Source organism: Monodon monoceros, unplaced genomic scaffold, assembly GCF_005190385.1.
Source record: "Monodon monoceros isolate NGI ecotype Baffin Bay Population unplaced genomic scaffold, NGI_Narwhal_1 Super_Scaffold_19, whole genome shotgun sequence".
NCBI classification, from domain to species: domain Eukaryota; kingdom Metazoa; phylum Chordata; class Mammalia; order Artiodactyla; family Monodontidae; genus Monodon; species Monodon monoceros.
Window position 1 is genome coordinate 67,828,407 of NW_021703775.1, and position 17,783 is coordinate 67,846,189.

General features: G+C 50.1%; 1 protein-coding gene across 2 annotated transcripts in view; it reads left to right on the forward strand.

Moving 5' to 3' along the window:
• The first annotated feature begins 262 nt into the window (after window positions 1-262).
• Window positions 263-17,783, forward strand: part of OTOF (otoferlin) — a 91,291-nt gene continuing 73,770 nt past the window's right edge. Inside the window, exons 1-2 of one of the 2 annotated variants that reach the window (XM_029232014.1) lie at window positions 263-550; window positions 16,983-17,041. In XM_029232014.1, coding sequence (XP_029087847.1) covers window positions 472-550; window positions 16,983-17,041 — 138 coding nt within the window. In that variant the 5' untranslated portion in view covers window positions 263-471. The remainder of the gene's footprint in view (window positions 551-16,982; window positions 17,042-17,783) is intronic. The other variant, XM_029232015.1, reaches the window with a different exon arrangement.

Here is a 17,783-nt window from a genome sequence, read left to right on the forward strand (position 1 = left end):
GGGTGCCGCCCCACACCCAGCCCACCACGCTCATGCCCACTCCCATCTTCCCACTCCTGGTGGCAGAAGAGCTGGCCTGGCAGGCCCTGTGGAGGGGAGGGCAGGCAGCTCTGCCCCAGGAGCTGAGAGAAGACACCTGAAGCTGGGCCGTCCCTTATCTGGGAGCAGGCAGCTGCTCAATAATGAATTCAGACCATCTGCACTGCTAGGCTGTGCACGGGCGCACAACACACACACGCACAGACACACACACGCTGGGCTGACAACTTGGAGGGGTGGAGGTTGGCCAGGCTGTGAGTCTCTGGAAGGAGTGGCTCGGCTTGGTTGCCTTAGTCTCTGTGGGCAGCATCGGAGGGGAGAGGAGGCGGTGTGGGAGAGGAGGGAGGCACGTGTGCGGAGCGCCTTCCATCCACAGAGCTCGCTCCTTCCCCAGCTGCTCCCGCCTGGCAGTACCCAGGCTCCCGCACCAGCATGGCTCTGCTCGTCCACCTCAAGACGGTCTCCGAGCTGCGGGGCAGGGGCGACCGGATCGCCAAAGTGACTTTCCGAGGTAGGGACTCTCCTGTCTTATGGGGACCCCAGCTCCGGGCTGACGGGATAGGGCAGGGAGGGGAGGATGGATTGGAAAAGTTCTAGCAGGGTTGGTGCGATGAGGCTTCTCACGGGCAGCCATCTGCCCCTGGCCTGACTAACCATTGTGATTTCTTGAAAATCAGGGTCCCCCACGTTTCCATGTCTGAATGTGTGTCTCTCCCTGCACTTGCCAATGTGCCAACCAGAGGGTTGTGGAATCCTCTGCCTGCAGGAAGTCCTGGGGAAGCAAAAGTGAGGACCCCACCCCAGGGCTCAGGGGAACCCAGGGCTGAGGGACCCAGCACTGCGGAGTCTCCCTGGGTCCTCTCCTCCTCTCCCTCTCCCTCCTGCAGGTTGATTTCCTTGGGCACAGAGTGGGGGTGGGGTGTACAGTCTGGAAGACCTGGGGGGCTCCTAGAAACCAGCATGATGGGGATACTGTTGGCTTCTCGCAGGTCTATCTGTGGTCAGGGATCCTATAAGCCCCACAAGCCTCCCTCTCTGTCGGTTCTCTTCCTAGCCTCCTTCCCTCTCACACATCCAGTGACTATTTACTATGATCTCTGTGCCAAGGCCAGGGGCTGGGCATGACCCAGGCCCTGCCCTCAATGAGCCCACATCCACTGGGACAGGAGGACCAGCGGGCAGACAATAGGGACAAGTGTGTGATACGATGAGGATGGGGACGAGTGTAGGGTGCAAGCTACAGAAGCAGCACCCTGACCCAGGCTGTAGGCAGGGTGGTCAGGGAAGGCTTCCAGGAGGAGGTGACACCTCAGCTGAAACCCAAGGGAACAGCAGAAAGGAGCAAGGTGTAGAGGTAAGAACAGAGCAGACAGAGGGGACAGGATGCCCAAGATCAGGAGAGGAGCTGGGACACGGGAACAGACAGATGCTCCATAAGCCTAGATCCCAGGGTAGGTGCGAGCTGAGGCAGGAGAGACAGACAGAGCCGAGGAGGTAAGACCACCTTCACCCCGGGGAAAGTGGGCAGCCCCTGAAGGTTTTGAGCAGGGAAAGACAAGGCCAGGCTTCCCTCTGCTTTTTACCCACGCACCTCTGCCTCTGCCTCTGCCTGGCCACAGCCCAGCCCCCTGGGCCAGGGGCATGTCTGGCAGTCTTTGACCAAAGGCCAGGGTGCTCCTTACTAGACATGGCCCTTTCTCCCCAGAGAAGGGTCTGAGGGTGGGGGCGGGGTGGGAGAGTAGGGGAGGAGCTGAGAGAACCCACCAGATTAAAGAGCAAAGTGAGCATCGGGGCCCAGGCTGGACACACATCTGCACCTGCGTCAGGAGGGAGAGGTGAGACCATGGGGCAGCCCTCTCAGGACCTCTCCAGCAGCCACCGGGGCACCCACGTCACCCCCTCCGTCAGGCCGGCTCTGGGCACAAGGCCCTGGGTTATCCACACTGTGGCCTGTTGTGCGTAGGGACAGGCAGAGGTGGAGGGGATCGCAGTGTGCGTGCAGGCAGGAGGGAGAGGAATGGGGGCCCGGCCGCCTGTTGCTTCCCACACCCGCCCAGACTGCTTTCTCTGCAGCACCCTGGCCCTCCGCGTGCCACCTGCCAGCTTGTGCTGCCTTTAGAAAAAGCAAGTGTGTCCTTTCATCTGTGACACGTGTCCCCGTGGTGAGAAGATAGCACAGTATTTGGGTCGCCGTGTTGTTGCTGCCGTGACGGAACAGTCCCAGGCTGCCCAAACCAGCCCCATTTGCAGGCAGAAGAACCAAGGTGTAAAGAGATCTGTACGGCCTTAGTGGAGGGACCGAAGCACAGTGGCCCCAGTTCACAAGACCTCATCCCAGCCCTGGTTGCTCCACCCTGAAAGCCTCTTTATCCCCTCCTGGTGCACTGGGGTTGAGCACCTTGTCTATCGGATGCCCACCTTTTTCCTTGGGCGGTGGGGCTAGTCCTCTAGCCTCAGTGGACCACACAGGAATTAGCCTATTTGCAACGCGTGCCCTCTGGACCGAGTGGAGAAATCCACTTCCAAGCTCCGCATGTGCAGCAGGCGACCGTAGGCAGCGCCCCTGGGGAGGGGGTTGGGCAGCAGGAACAGGCAGATGGCAAGCAGGTTTCCAGAAAGAGTCCTTTGCAAGAACCAGAGATGCCCTAGCCACTCACCTGCTGCTGCCAGCAGTTGACAACTAGAGATGCCCCAAAAGACCAACACTAACTACAATTCAGAGCGAACGGACTCACCCTAGAATGTTCCACAGTGTCTCCTGCACACACAACCACTGGTGTCCAAGCAAGTACCCTGCAGGGAGAAACGAGAAGCCAGTGGACGGTCAGAGGGAGATGCTGGCCCTGAGCTCCCCAGATCCCTTGAGTGAAGCTCAATGCCAGGTGGGGTGAGGGAGCACCAGGTGAGTTACTCGTGGCCCAGGTAGACCAGATCAACTGGTTGAAATAAAGCTTGACTTTCTGTGCTGCACGACACAGGACACTTAGGAAAGAGCCCTATGGGGTTGTGGTAGAGAAATCTGTAGATATGGGGTCAAAAGCCCTGGGTCCTACCTGGGTTCTTCCACTCACTTCACCTCTCTGACCCTCAGTTTACTCACCAGTAAAATGGGTACAATGATAACATTCACTTCATCAGGTTGCTTCAGTGAAAAAAATAGGTATGAAAGAGTTTTAAGGAAAGAGCATTTAAATGACCGATGTGTTTGTGAGACAACTGTTTCACTTCTACTTGGGGCAGCTGCTGGTTTCTGAGTCATCATCTCTCCAGCCCAGCTTCCTTCTGTCAGCCAGGAGTGAGGAGAGAGGGCAGCGTGCGAGATATAAAGCGGGGAGGAGGGCACGCCTGAGGGGTTCCCGACCTGTGCCAGGAGCAGGCAAATTGGCCTGGCCTCTGCTCTGTAGGGACCCCCCGCTAAGATGTTCCACAGGAACCCAGGCCTGGGGCAGACCACCCCTGAGGCCCCTGTTCCCATGTGGGCTGGGCATGCTCCAGCTTTGTCCCCGGCCACCCCTCTTTTCCCTGCCATCCCAGGTCAGCCGGCCACCTGCCCTTCGGCTCAGCGCACACCAGCCAGCTCCAACTGTAGCTCTTGGGTCTTACTGCGCCAGCAGCCACTCTTAACCTGGTCCTGCCCTCATTCGTTTGTTCACTGAATGTGCTGATATCTGTGGACAGGCCTGGAACCCTCAGGGGGAAGAAGACACAGCCCCTAACCTGCAGGAGTCACAGTCCATTGAGTCAGACAGGAGACACCAGAAGTCCAGGACCCCAGTCCCCGTCATGCAAGCGGACCACAGGGCCTCGGAGCCTCCGCTTCCCATAAGCAAGATGGAGACCGTAAGCAAGTCCTCATTTAACGCAGAGGGCTGCAGCCAGAATCAGGAGTGGGCTGTCTGGGAAGGAGCCATCTTGCCTGCAGGTCACCACTCAGGGAGGAAGTGTCAGCTTAAGCTGTCCTTTTTCAACTCCTGAAATAATTCCCAGCATCCATCATAGAGCCACGGAAGGCAGAGTGGGAAGGGCCTCTAAGATCTTCTAGTCCAACCTTCTGCCCAGTTCTCAGCCCCCATCCAAGCCCCCAGGCATGGGTTCCTGGGCTGTCAGGGAACCAAGTGACCGACTGTCTGGGGCCAGCCTCCTTATCTTCCTTTACTCTCCATCCCTGAGTTTTCTTGCCAAAATACCAGCTTTGGGGACTTGATGGGTGAGATGGGTGATCTCTGGAGGCTGGCTCTGATCTCCACATAATTCACCTGACCTGGTAATTGGCAAAGAGGTTTGCTTTATGAAGGCTCCCCCCTTGGCCCAGCTGACTTTTCCTCTTTGTTCCCTCCCCACACCACCCACTGGGTTCCCACTACACTGAACTTCCTGCCATTCCCCAAAGATGCCAAGTCTTCTATACCTCCAAGCCTCGAGCCGTCATATTTCTTCTGCCGTCTCCACCTTGAGAACTCCCGTTAATTCTGTGCACCCTTCAAGGCCCAGCACAGCCATCACCTCCTCTGTGGAGCCCTCGGCCTCCCTTGCAGTACTGTGTACACGCTCCTTCCACCCCTCAGCTAGGGCACTTTGTAGTTCAGAAACTGCCCCGGTTTGTATCCTGTACTAACCTCCAAGCACCTTCAAGACAGGGATCTGATCTTAGCTCTCCTAACTGAGCCCCATGCTGAGCCCCGGGCCAAGTCATCCAAATGAACACGAAGTGGCACGTCTTTGAGGTACTCACTTGTTAGTGGGTTTAAATCCTTCTTCCTCTGTGACACTGTCACTCTTCGGCTCAGTGTTCTCAACTGTGAATGTCCCCGCCCCCAGCTGTCTATCCAAAGGGGATCAGGAAGTGGAGGAATCAAGAATCCTGGCCCCAGCTTCCTCCATTGACCTCCCAACCTGGGGGATCTTTCAGGGCCCCAGAGGGAGGCTGACTTCACCTTCTAGCAAATGTTGGGGAGTCCAGCTGTGGTCCTCAGGTCGGAAGCAAGAAAGGCTACACAGCTCCCCCGCCCCTCCCGCTCCACGGCACATGCTCTTTCTGAGCATTGCTGCCTAGAGCACAAGGTACAGGGTGGGGCTTAAAGGAACTGGGCTCTCACAGTCTGACGGGGGAGAGGAAATGTGCGCAGACCTCGTGGAGAAACACTGCCAGACACAGAGGGCCAGGGCGCACTTAGGGGCGGGGTGGAAACTGCAACACGTTCAGAGGATGGCCGCTTGCTCCCAGCTGCAGAGGTCAGGGAAGCCTTCGTGAGAAGGCAGAGGAGGGGGTAGAGGAGACGGGGAGGAAGCCCTTAAGCTGGGTCTTGAATAGCTGCTCGCACACGTGGAGATGCAGAAGGAGGGGCGAGGAAGGGTTGCTGGCGGAGGCAAGGCCATTCTGGGTGAGGGACTGACGGGACCAGAGGCCAGAGGAGGGGAATGCCACTGAAATGCGATGGCCAGGAAGCCACTAGGTTTGGCTACAGCAGAGGCTGCAGGTAGTAGATGGAGGTTAGAGAGCCTGGAAAGGAGCGCACGGCCGGGCGGGTGACTGCGTGCTGGGAAGGGGTTGGGGCCCCCGCCTGGGCACTGAGGACAAGATTCCCCTACTCCTGGCTGCTGCAGGGACCACCTCAGCCTCCAAATTAGATTTATTTTCCCATTAAAATGGGGGAACTCTCCGCCTTGGTGAGAAATAGGATTTCTATCTGGAGACTTCTCTACCACCCCTGGTGAAGGAGGCAGAGTACCCCTGTGTCCCAGCCCTGAGATGCTCCTGGGACGCCTGGACCTGCCTGTGCACTCCAGCCCCGCCCAGCACCTCCTCTCTGGGAGGATGTGGGGCGGGTGTTGCCCCAGTGAAGGCGACAGATAGAGGGAATCCTTAGGACAGTTTCTGCGGTGCACAGCTGGCTGTGGACACAGCTCTGCGCTTTTGAGGGGCCCGAGGGATTTATGCCACATCCTCCACTCTTCCAAGCACTCCCTGGCCCCTCATCACAGGGGGAGTGGATCTCTGTGTCTAAAGCCCTAGGAGGTAAATATCCTCTTCCCCGGGGCCAGAGCAAACCGCTGCAGACCTCGGAGAGCAGCAGAGTGCTGAATGTTCCCTAAGCCTCTCCTGCTTTGATGAGACAGATGTGTTTTCATGATACGGAAGTGACCATATAACTGTCTTCTGCTACAAACGGCCCTCAGCAAAAATGCTGCTGGAAGGCAATGTGCTCAAAAACAGACTTGCAAATAATTTCCCTGAATTGCAAAGTCCTGGTTATCTTACCCACCTTTACTGATAACATAAAAGCTATATCCCTTCCACCTACTCCCATCTCTGGGTTTGATCTTTTTTTTTTATTACTAATTTTTTAGAATGGAAAATCTAAAATATATAATCGAGTAGGGAGACTAGTATAAACGCCCCCAAGTTCTCCCCATGCAGTCTAAACAGCTATCAACTCATGGCCAATCTTGTTTCATTTGTACCCCTTCCTACTCCCACCCCCCAAATAATTTGGAAGTAAATCCCAAACACCACACCATTTCCTCTGCAAATATTTAGTACATAGCTGTAAAAATCAAGGACTCAAAAAACACTCCTATTATATCACTCCTAAAAAAGAAATAAATCCTTAATACTATCAAGTATTCTGTGATCAAGTTTCTGATTATCTCATTAATGTCATAAACTCTTTCCCAGTTCATTAAAAGCTATATTTTAATGTGTTTTGTAAGTCAAGTATTTAATCATTCATTCACTCCTTCATTCATCCAGGTAATAATATGCATCAAGGACCAGTTATGAGCTAAGTGCTATTCCAGGCAATGGGGTGACAGCAGTCAATGAGACAGACAAGGTCCCTGCCCTCAAGGGGAAGACAGTCATTGCACAAGTCACTGTGAGTGGGATGAGTGTTCTGGAAAGAGAGGTACAGGTGCAAGGCAGCCTGAGGCAAGAGAAGCCCACTCAGACCAGGAGCTCCAGAAGCTGCCCTGAGCGGGTGAGTCAACGAGATGAAGTTGGAAAAGTGCACAGGCCCAGAGAGGAGATCTTACTGAGCAGGGGATGGGCTGATATTTAAACACCCTTGAGAGAGGATAGCATTTTGGCAGAGACAAAACTCATGAAAGGCCCTGTTCCAGGCAGAGGGGCTACTATCAGTACAGATGTGATGGTGTGGAGCCGTGTCAAGGGCTTGGGGAACAGGGAGCGCTGGCAGGGCCTGGGGTAGGAATGGGGTGGAGGCGAGGCTGGGCTCAAACACAGAGGGTCTTCAGTGTCACACTCTGGAGTTTGAACTTTGCCTTGTTTTATTTTTTTGTTTTTTTTTTTTTTGTGGTACGCGGGCCTCTCACTGTTGTGGCCTCTCCTGTTGCGGAGCACAGGCTCCGGACGCGCAGGCTCAGCGGCCATGGCTCACGGGCCCAGCCACTCCGCGGCATGTGGGATCTTCCCAGACCGGGGCACGAACCCGTGTCCCCTGCATCGGCAGGCGGACTCTCAACCACTGCGCCACCAGGGAAGCCCTTTGCCTTGTAATTGAGTGGGAGTCACCAAAGCTCTTGGCAAGAGGATGGGGTGGGAAGAGCCGATTTGGGGATGTGGAGGTCAGGGCCTCAGGCCAGGAGCCCAGGGAGGGGCAGTGGTACAAGCAGAGGGTTGTGCCTCAAAAGAGGGGCTGTGGGTTTGAAGAGAAGGGGTGACATCCGTTCAGAGGAGGAGGCAGCCCTGGGATTGGGAGTCAGCAAGAAGGCAGGATGAGGGTGCCGCTGGGTCTCCTACTTGAGTGCCCGGGTGGACAGTGAAACCACCAGTGACGCCGGGGAGCGTACAAGGAAGAGCAGGTGTGGGGGGGCGCAGAGAGGATGGGCCTGCCCGCAGCTCATTCTAGTGAGAGTGTCCCCCAGGAAGCCCGAAATTTGCCTCGGTACCCTGAGTACCCAGGAAAGTGGTTGGAATCCAGTGGTTTGGGAGTCCTGGTGGCAAGTGAAGACCTAGGAGAAGGCAAGGTATGCCTGGTTCTTACGGGGCTGCTTTGGGATCAAATGAAAAAGTTGATATACATGAAAGGCTCTACAAACTGTAAAGTCCTGTAAAATGTAAGGATTATTCTAATTAGGGCCCCTCATGCTGCAGCCTTCTAGAGAGACAGAAAGAGAGTAGATTGTGACCCTGGGGATCCCATGGACCCAGGGATCTGGGGGTGGGGCAGGAGTTCTCCTTTGGACTCCTGCCAGTTGCTGACACCCCACATTCTGCCAGATGTGGAGATGATAGGGTGAAAATCACCTGGAGCCATCACCATCCAGGTGGGCTCCTCCAGGGCAGGCACCTCACCAGGTTCCCTGGGACCAGCACAGTGCCTGGCACAGAACAGATCTGAAACAGAAGCAACAGGAAGCAGCGCGGCCTGCAGGTGTGGCAGGAGTGGCCATGCAGTTAGCAGCGGGGGACCCTGCAGCCCCTGAGCCCAGCAGCACCCGGCAGTGATCTGTTTCTTCCACTGAGAGCTCCAGAAAGGTCTCCTGAGACAGAGAATATCACGTGATCATTTTTACCTTTGGCCTCTTGTCTGCTTCCTACCTGGACTGATGTACCCCAGAGAGGCTGGCTCCACAGTCTTTGCTTCTGTTTTATTTTTCAAAACAGCAGGGCTCATCAACTTAGCTGGAAGTCAGTTTTCACTCGCTGGATTTTTCTGAAAAGCCAAGGTTTAAGATAAAGTCAGGACTGCAGTTTTAACAATATTTTTTTACCCCATTTAAGGATGTAAAAAAGTCACACTCCCATCATGCTTCATTATATTCCCAGTGCCTGACATGGAGGAGGTGCTCTGCACAGCTCATGGATCACTGAGACCACAAGCTCCTCCGTCCGTCACAGGGGGGGTGAACCTAAGATGCAACAGCTGCTGGGAGTGTGGCTCGTGCTGTCCTAGGCTCGAGGGGAAACATCACACTCTCTCTCTGCCTCAGTGCCTGGGTCTGAAAGATGAGAAACAGAGCCATCAGTTAGTTACATGGCAAAATCATTTTGAGGCAGCACCTGGAAGGAAGTACAGTTTTGAGCTGAGCCAGAGAGATAGAGTTCATAATCCCTGCCCTGTCCCTGCCTCTCAGAAGAATCCCTCACCTAAGCCTGAGTTTCTGCTGTGTCCCTGGGTGTTAACAGGGTGAGGGAAGGGGAAATAAGTGAGTGGCGGTAAGAAATGATATTTGAATAAAATTTGTGGAAAACAACAGATGAGAGATAGATGGGGCCTCCATCTAGCTGAGAAGTGGGGGAAAAGGAAGAGATAGCCTCCCCTGTGGGACGCCCAGTGACTCTACAGAACCCAAATCTGGATCTCTGAGTTGCTGGTGATCTTTGGAGAGCACACCGTTTAAGGAACTTAAGGAATAGCTGTTTTCCTGGACAACTCTTTTTTAATTGAATTTCTTCATTCTACTGTCCCATCAACTGTCATTATAAAATTGAAGAGTATGTGTTCCTCACAGGGGGAAAAAGTGTTATTACAAGAGAGAATCGCAAACAACGAAACAATAAAATCATTAGGGACATAGAAGATTTGACAACATCATCAACCACATTGTCCTAATTGGCATTTCTAGAACATTTCACCCCAAAACTGAAAAATACACATTCTTCTCATATGCACATGGAACACTTATCAAGACAGACCATATGCTGGGTAATTAAACAAGTGTCAATACATTTCAAAAGACTGACATCTTACAGAGTATATTCTCTGACCCCACTGGAATTCAATTAGAAACGAATAACAATAAGAGATCTTTAAAAGCTCCAAATATTTGGAAATTAAACAATACTCTTCTAAATAACCTAAGGTCAAAGAGAAAACAAAAGCAAAATTATAAAACATTTCTAACTGGATGTTAATGAAAATACTACATATCAACATTTAGTTTTAAATATAGCAGAAAAGAAAAATGCCTACAATCAATGATCTAGGTTTCTGCCTTAAGAAGCTGCTAAAAGAAAAGCAAAGTAGGGACTTCCCTGGTGGCACAGTGGTTAAGAATCCGCCTGCCATGCAGGGGACACAGGTTCAAGCCCTGGTCCGGGAAGATCCCACGTGCCACGGAGCAACTAAGCCTGTGCGCCACAACTACTGAGCCTGCGCTCTAGAGCCCACGAGCCACAACTACTGAGCCCACGAGCCACAACTACTGATCCCGCGTGCACAGCTACTGAAGCCTGCACGCCTAGAGCCCGTGCTTTGCAATGAGAGAAGCCACCGCGATGAGAAGCCTGCTCACTGCAACAAAGAAGTAGCACTTGCTCACCGCAACTAGAGAAAGCCCTTGCACAGCAACGAAGACCCAATGCAGCCAAAGAAAAAAAAAAAAAAGAAAAGAATATTAAACCCAAATCCTAAAAACATTATGCTAAGTGTAATAAGCCAGGCACAAACCACGTATCATATGATTCCATTTGTATGAAAAGGCCAGAATAGAAAAATCTATAGAGACAGAAAATGGATTAGTTGTTGCCAGGGGCTGGAAGGAGAGAACAGGGAGTGACTGCTAATGAGTATGGGGTTTCATTTGAGGTGATGAAAATATTCTGGAATTAGTGATGATGGTTGCACAACCTTGTGAATATACTAAAACTCACTGAATCATACACTTTAAGTGGGTGAACTTTATGGTTTGTGAATTATGTTTCAATAAATAAAAATAAATACAATCTAAAATATTAAATCCAAGGATAATAAAAGGAAAGAAATAGAAAACAAACAACAGAGAAAACTAACAAAGCCAAAAGTTTTTTCTTTAAAAAAAAATTAATAAAATAGGTAAAGTGTAGCAAGACTGAACAAGAAAAAACAAGAAAACACAAATTACCAATATCAGGACTGAAAGAGGGGATATCGTTACATTAAAAGGAAACTGAGGGAATATTGTGAATAATTTTATATTTCTACAGCACAGATGAAAGGAACGAATCCCTTGAAAAACAACTGACCAAAACTGACACAAAAAGAAATGGAAAACCTAAAGAACCCAGTATCTATTAAAGAAATCAAGTCTGTAATAACAATGATAATGATGATGACGATGGCGGTGGTGGTGGTGATAAACTGCTTTTCCGTAAAGAAAACTTCAGGTCTAGACAGCTTCACTGGTAAATTCTAGAAAATACTTAAGGGAGAGATAATGCTATCTTTCACAAACTCTCAGAAAATGGAGAAGGAAGAACACTTCATAATTCATTTTATGATACCATAATCTGATAAAGACCTTATACAAAAAGAAAATTAGAGCCCAATATCCCTCATGAACAAAGATGTAAAAATCCTTACCAAAATATTAGTCAGTTGAGTAGCAATATATGAAAGGGGTAACACATCATGACAAGTGAGTTTTATCCCAGGAATGCAAGGTTAGTTTAAAATTGGAAAAATACTGACTGGCTAGAACTCCAGTGCAATGTTGTATAAAACATGAGGTGGGGGCTTCACTGGTGGCACAGTGGTTGAGAGTCCGCCTGCCGATGCAGGGGACACGGTTTCGTTCCCCGGTCCGGGAAGATCCCACATGCCGCGGAGCGTCTGCGCCCGTGAGCCATGGCCACTAAGCCTGCGCGTCCGGAGCCTGTTGCTCCGCAACGGGAGAGGCCACAACAGTGAGAGGCCCGCGTACCGCAAAAAAAAAAAAAAAAAAAAAAAAAAATGAGGTGGGAGTGGACAACCTTGCCTTGCTCATGATATAGATATAGAAGTGGCCAATAAACACATGAAAATGTGACCAACATCATTAGTCATCAGAGAAATGAAACTCAAAAACCAAAATGAAATACATCACATGCACTGAAACGTAAAAGTCTGACAATAACCAAATGTTGGTGAGGATATAGAACATTTCTTTTACATTGTGGATGGGATTGTAAAATAGTATAATCACTTTGGAAAAGTGTTTGACAGTTTCTTCTAAAGTTAAACATACACCTATGCTATGAGCCAGTGATTCTGCTTTTAGGTATTTCCCCAAAAGAAATGAAATGATAGGTTGACAAAAAAACTTTCGCAAGAATGTTCACAGCATCTTTACCCGCAACAGCCTGACAATGAAAGCAATCCCAAAAGTATGAACGAGAAAATGGATCAACAAGTTGCAGTCTTATTCATACAACAGAAATTGCTCAACAATGCAATTAAATGAATTACTGATATATACAACCATGTAGATGAATCACAAAAGCATTACATTGATTTCAAGAAGCCAGATACACAAAAGTACATTCTGTATGATACCACCATTTACACAAAGTTTAAAATCAAGAGTTAGAAATCAGGGCTTCCCTGGTGGCGCAGTGGTTGAGAGCCCGCCTGCCGATGCAGGGGACACGGGTTCGTGCCCCGGTCCGGGAAGATCCTACATGCTGCGGAGCGACTAGGCCCATGAGCCATGGCCGCTGAGCCTGTGCATCCCGCAACGGGAGAGGCCACAACAGTGAGAGGCCCGCGTACCGCAAAAAAAAAAAAGAGTTAGAAATCAGAGCAGTGGTTTACCTATGAGGGGTAGAGACTTATGGAAAGTGAGGGATGAGGGAACATCTTGAGGAATAGGAATGTTCTTTTTTTAAAGTTTTATTTATTTATTTATTTTTGGCTGCGTTGGGTCTTCTTTGCTGTGCGGGCTTTCTCTAGTTGCGGCGAGCAGGGGGCTACTCTTCGTTGTGGTGCACGAACTTCTCATTGCAGTGGCTTCTCTTGCCGCAGAGCACAGGCTCTAGGTGCGGGGGCTTCAGTAGTTGTGACACATGGGCTCAGTAGTTGTGGCTCACAGGCTCTAGAGCGCAGGCTCAGTAGTTGTGGTGCACGGGCTTAGTTGCTCCGTGGCATGTGGGATCTTCCCCGACCAGGGCTTGAACCCATGTCCCTTGCATTGGCAGGTGGATTCTTAACCACTGTGCCACCAGGGAAGCCCAGGAATGTTCTTGATTGACGTGTCCTGATAGTATGGTGATTACACAAGTACAGTATATGCATTTATCAAAACTCACTGAGTTGTGCACTTAAGATCTGTGAATGTAAATTTTACCTGGTTAAAAAAAGAGCTAATCATAGGTAAAATAACTAAACTTTGAAAAATATTATACAAGATGAGGTAGAAAATTGTTCCTGATTATATACTACTAAAAATAAGCTACAAAATGTGATCCGTAATAGAGGAAACCATTTTTATATTTAAGACACAACTTAAATGTCAAAAGAAAAAACAGGACTCTTTAGTAGAATAATAGGCATCTTTCAGTTGGGTAATGAGCTATGTACCAGGTGTATAAGCACTATCATAGTCTCCATTTTATGGATGAGGAAACTAACACAAAGACCAGTTAACTTCTTCAAGAGCACAAGGCCAGCAAGTGATAGAGCTGGGCTTTGAACTCAGGCAGCCGGTCCCACAAGGCTTAACCACTGTCCCGTGGCCCCTTGTGCTTGTAAGGGGCTTGATGCTTTACTCAGACTTTCACAGCAACAGTCTCTTGCTGACCCTCACAGTGGTTCCAGGATGTAGGCCCGTCCAGGATAATTGCCGCCAGTTTAGAGATGATGACTCTGAGACCCCGGGGATTGAATAGCCATCTCCAGGCCTCCCAGCCTCAGCCGCAGCATCAGGCCCCAAACCTGAGTAAGCCAGGCTTTTTTTCTGCACACAGGGATGCCTGGGCCCTGCTCCCCCACACTTGTGGGAGTAACTGGCCTTCGAAAAGGAACAGGCTGATTGGAACTGGGGGGGAATGAAAACTGCAGGGCCACCCTCTTGAGGTGCTGTGGAGGAACAGGGGGAGAGCAGATGCTGGGGACGTCACCGCATTGCAGCAGGGAACGGGTGATTACCAGGCCACCCTCCATACAGGCCACCCCAGGCACTGCAGACAGTGACGTCTGGCTAATGGTAAATAACGCAAAGAAATAATAGTGACGGGTCTGAGTCACAAGCAGGGTGCTCTGCGCTGGTTCTTAGCTCGCACTAGGAAGAGTCATGTCAGGTGCTGACACAGCCCAGAGGGCTAGGTCCTGGGCAAAGCCATCGTGTCCCTGAAGCTTGTCCTCAGGACACTGTCTTTCCCCTTAATGGTCCACTCCCCCCGCCCTGTGCCCTCTTAGGACCCCCCAGTCCAGGTCTTCCTTCGGGGGGCTGCTCCCCGAGGGGAGGCACTTTTCATTCTTCCCTTCACCATCAGAACACACTTGTCCTGTGTCCCACTCCTTCCGGGCTCCATTCTCTGCTTCATCCTTTCAAACCTTTGCTCACACCTTTGTCTGCCTGATGTCCCATCGTCTCTCTCTCTTCCCCCCCCCCCCCAGTGTCTCTGCATTTCTAGATTCCATCTGAACTTCCAATGTAAATGCCCATGGCTCTATAACACTTCTTTGATCTGCTAAGTTGAGGTCACTTCTCTTTTTCCTGTGTTCTCAATTTATTTATACTTGTCTTGCATGCCAACGACCAAATTTTGCCTTATGTACTAGCCTTTTACATGCCTGACCTGTCCCCCTTCTGGATCGTAAAAAGATTCTTTAGGCAGTATCCCAATTCTAATTATCTTTGTACAACTGCTGGCCCACCATCCTCCACGGCCAAATGGCTGTGCTGACCCAGCAGGAATAGAAGACCCTCGTGTGTGTGGGAATGAACGAATGCACACTGGCTCACAGCCCAGTCCCTATACGCCTGCCAGTTCTCAAGGTCTGGCTCTAGCAAGGTAAACCATCTGGAAGAGAGAGCTGTTTGGTGCAGATGGGGAAGTTTTGTACCCTTAAGTCACATCACATGAAAGCTAGCACTCCATCCTGCCTTATGAGACGAGAACATCATTTAGGGGAGTAGTAGCCGTATGGATACTGTAAAATGGCAAACAACATACAACTGACTTCGATTAAGCTTTGGACTTGTGGACCCCTCCATTTGGGTATATCTGATGTCATGGCACTTATTACAGCGTGATCACAGAGTCTGCTATTCAAACTTCATTTATCGACTCAAGGAGGACTTTATATCAGACCGGAGAGCTCAGCTATCCCATGAGCCTCCGAAGAAACGAAGGATGCTGTTCAATTTTCCCCACTTAATCTCCTGCTCAGTCTATCCACAAAAGCCTCTCCACAGCAGGGAACAGGTTATTTCCTTTCTCTCAAGACTTATTCTCAATCTCAGTGGCAACAAAGGTGATTGGATATTGGGATTTTAAATGGTTTTGTCTGAAAGTCATTTAATATGGAACTGAAATGTCAACAAGACTGGTATTGAGTAGAGTAGATGTTAAGTGGAAACGAACTTGAAACGAGAGATGGGGTGAGTAATCCCCACTGATAACTTGGAAGGGGTGACAGAGGTCCCCTGGCTCTGCCCTAATGAATAGAAAAGGACCACTGGAATTATCCTTGTCACTGTTTGTACAAATCCTCCTAAAAAGTGGCTGTCCAAAAATGCTTAAGGACATTCTGTTTTCTTAATAAGTTGTCCTTTCCACCGTTCTGTGCCATTGATTTGATTTTTTTTTCAGCAAACCTTTTTTTTTTAATATCTAGAGGTAAAATTTAGCTCATCCTGTCTGACAATATTCACCACATTTAAATCCCCGGGGCCTGAGGCAATTAGGTTTTACTGCTTTCCAGAACAGAGCCCTGATGTATAAATTTTGCAATGGCTGATTTCACAGTATTTTACATCTTTTCCAACAAGGCTATAGGAAATACACAAGCAGGGGAAGGTTTGAGCTCCAGTGGCTTCATGCATATTTGAACCCTGTAATACCATCTTGGACTGTCCCTCCCTCCCTCCCCTCCGCTGGTTTGCTCAGTTTCACTCCGGGAAACACTTGAACACAGTCATATCCAGGCTCATTACCGTTTTCCAGGATGAAAGGGCCTTTGATTATTCAGGCTTTCCTTGGGGAAGCCCCAGTGCACAGATATCCTCACCTGATTCTCAATTTGTATTGCATGTTGCCTGTGGGGAAAATTAAAAGAGGCTCAGGCACCATCCCTCATGCTTTCCTCTCCTCCCCTGACTGCCTCGGGATTTGTCGTTGAGATTTTTCTTTTTAGTTTTTTGTTTTGTTTTGTTTTGTCCCTGACTAGTGCTAAAGAATCTTTCTTTCCCATCTGTCTACCCCACATCTATTTTCTGTGTCTCTAGCTTTCGCTTTATAGCTTTTTCCTCATTATCTTGGTTGCAACCCCTCCCCATGTGCCCCCATCCTCCAAATACACACACACACACACACACACACACTCTCACCCACACCCTTCCTCAGACCATCCACCTGACTCTGGCATCAAACCCCTGGCCGCCTCCTTGTCAGCTTCATACTGAACTAGGACTTGCTTCTAAATTCTAAAACCCAGGAAAGCCCTGGATATCCCTGCACCAACCCTCTTATTATATAGGTGAGGCCACCAAGGCCAGAGGAGAGAAGTGGTTCCCAGGGGGATGGAGCCCCATCACCAAGGAGCATCAGAGGGGACTCACTCCAATGCCTCCCTGGCCAGGAGCTGGTCCTGACAGATCTCCCAGTGTTTCCAGGGGGAGAAGAGCACATGGTACTCCCCCACCCCTCTCCTGGGTCCCCAGCCTGCCCTCTGGTGACAACTCAAACTAACCCTCAGAATGAGACTGAGTTCAACCTGGAGGTAGCCCTTCAGTGAATGGTCCATTGGTTTAGGCTGGTGGGGATTTAAAAGCATTCTTTTTTCAATTACAAAAGTGAAGCACAGTCATTGGAAAATGTCAAACTCAAGTGTATACAATAAAAAAATCAAAGCATGCTGCTTTCAATATCTTCTCACTCGCCCTGTCCACTGATAACCACTCTTCTAAATGGTTTGAGACCTTTGTCCATTCATATATAAAAGAATTGAATTGGGGAGCTATTAAATAAACAGCTTACTGTCCAGGGAGTTCTGACTATAATTTCCTCTTTTCCCCACCAGGGCAATCCTTCTACTCCCGGGTCCTGGAGAACTGTGAGGATGTGGCTGACTTCTCAGAGGTAGGATGCCCTTGGGGTAGCACAAGCCCAGAGGGGAACCAGCAACTCCCCGCCTGCTGGTGGTGTGCTGCTCCCACACCCTGGGGGGAAGCCTGCCCAGAGCTCCTTGCTTCCTGGGAGGAGGCAGTGGTGGGAGCTGGGGAGGAGCCTTCCTGTCCCCTCCACCCAGGACCCCTCTCAGGGACCTCTGTAGAGGAGAGCCCCGTGCAGAGCGTCTGACACAGAGGAGGGCCAGCTGGGCCCATCCAACAGGCCTGGAGGGGCTTCCCTGTTCCCTGGGCACATGGAGGGCCAGGCTAACCCACCTTCCAACAAATACAGTCACACACGGACCTCACCCCTTCCTCTCCAAGAGCTAGTGGGCTACCTCTTCCACTGTGGCTCCGCAGGAAGCTTTTCCGTTCTTTCGAACCTCAGGCTCAGAGGGTTGAGAAAATCATTTGCCTCCGTTTATGTCACATTGTCTCATTGGTCCCTACAAGGTCCCCTCTTGTTTTGCAGTGTGTAGGTAGGGATAGATGGGTGCACGCATTCTCTTTTATCTCCATATTCTTTCCCTCCATATACAACCATTCTAATGTGTTTAACGTGTGTATCTTTTGATTTCCCGTGTGTTCTTACAAAATTGGTATTGTTATCTCGTAAGCATATAATTTATGTTTACCTGCATGGTGTCATGTTAAATATTTCCTTTTGTTTCAGTGAGCACCATTTTTAAATTCCATCCATTGCTATGCTAATC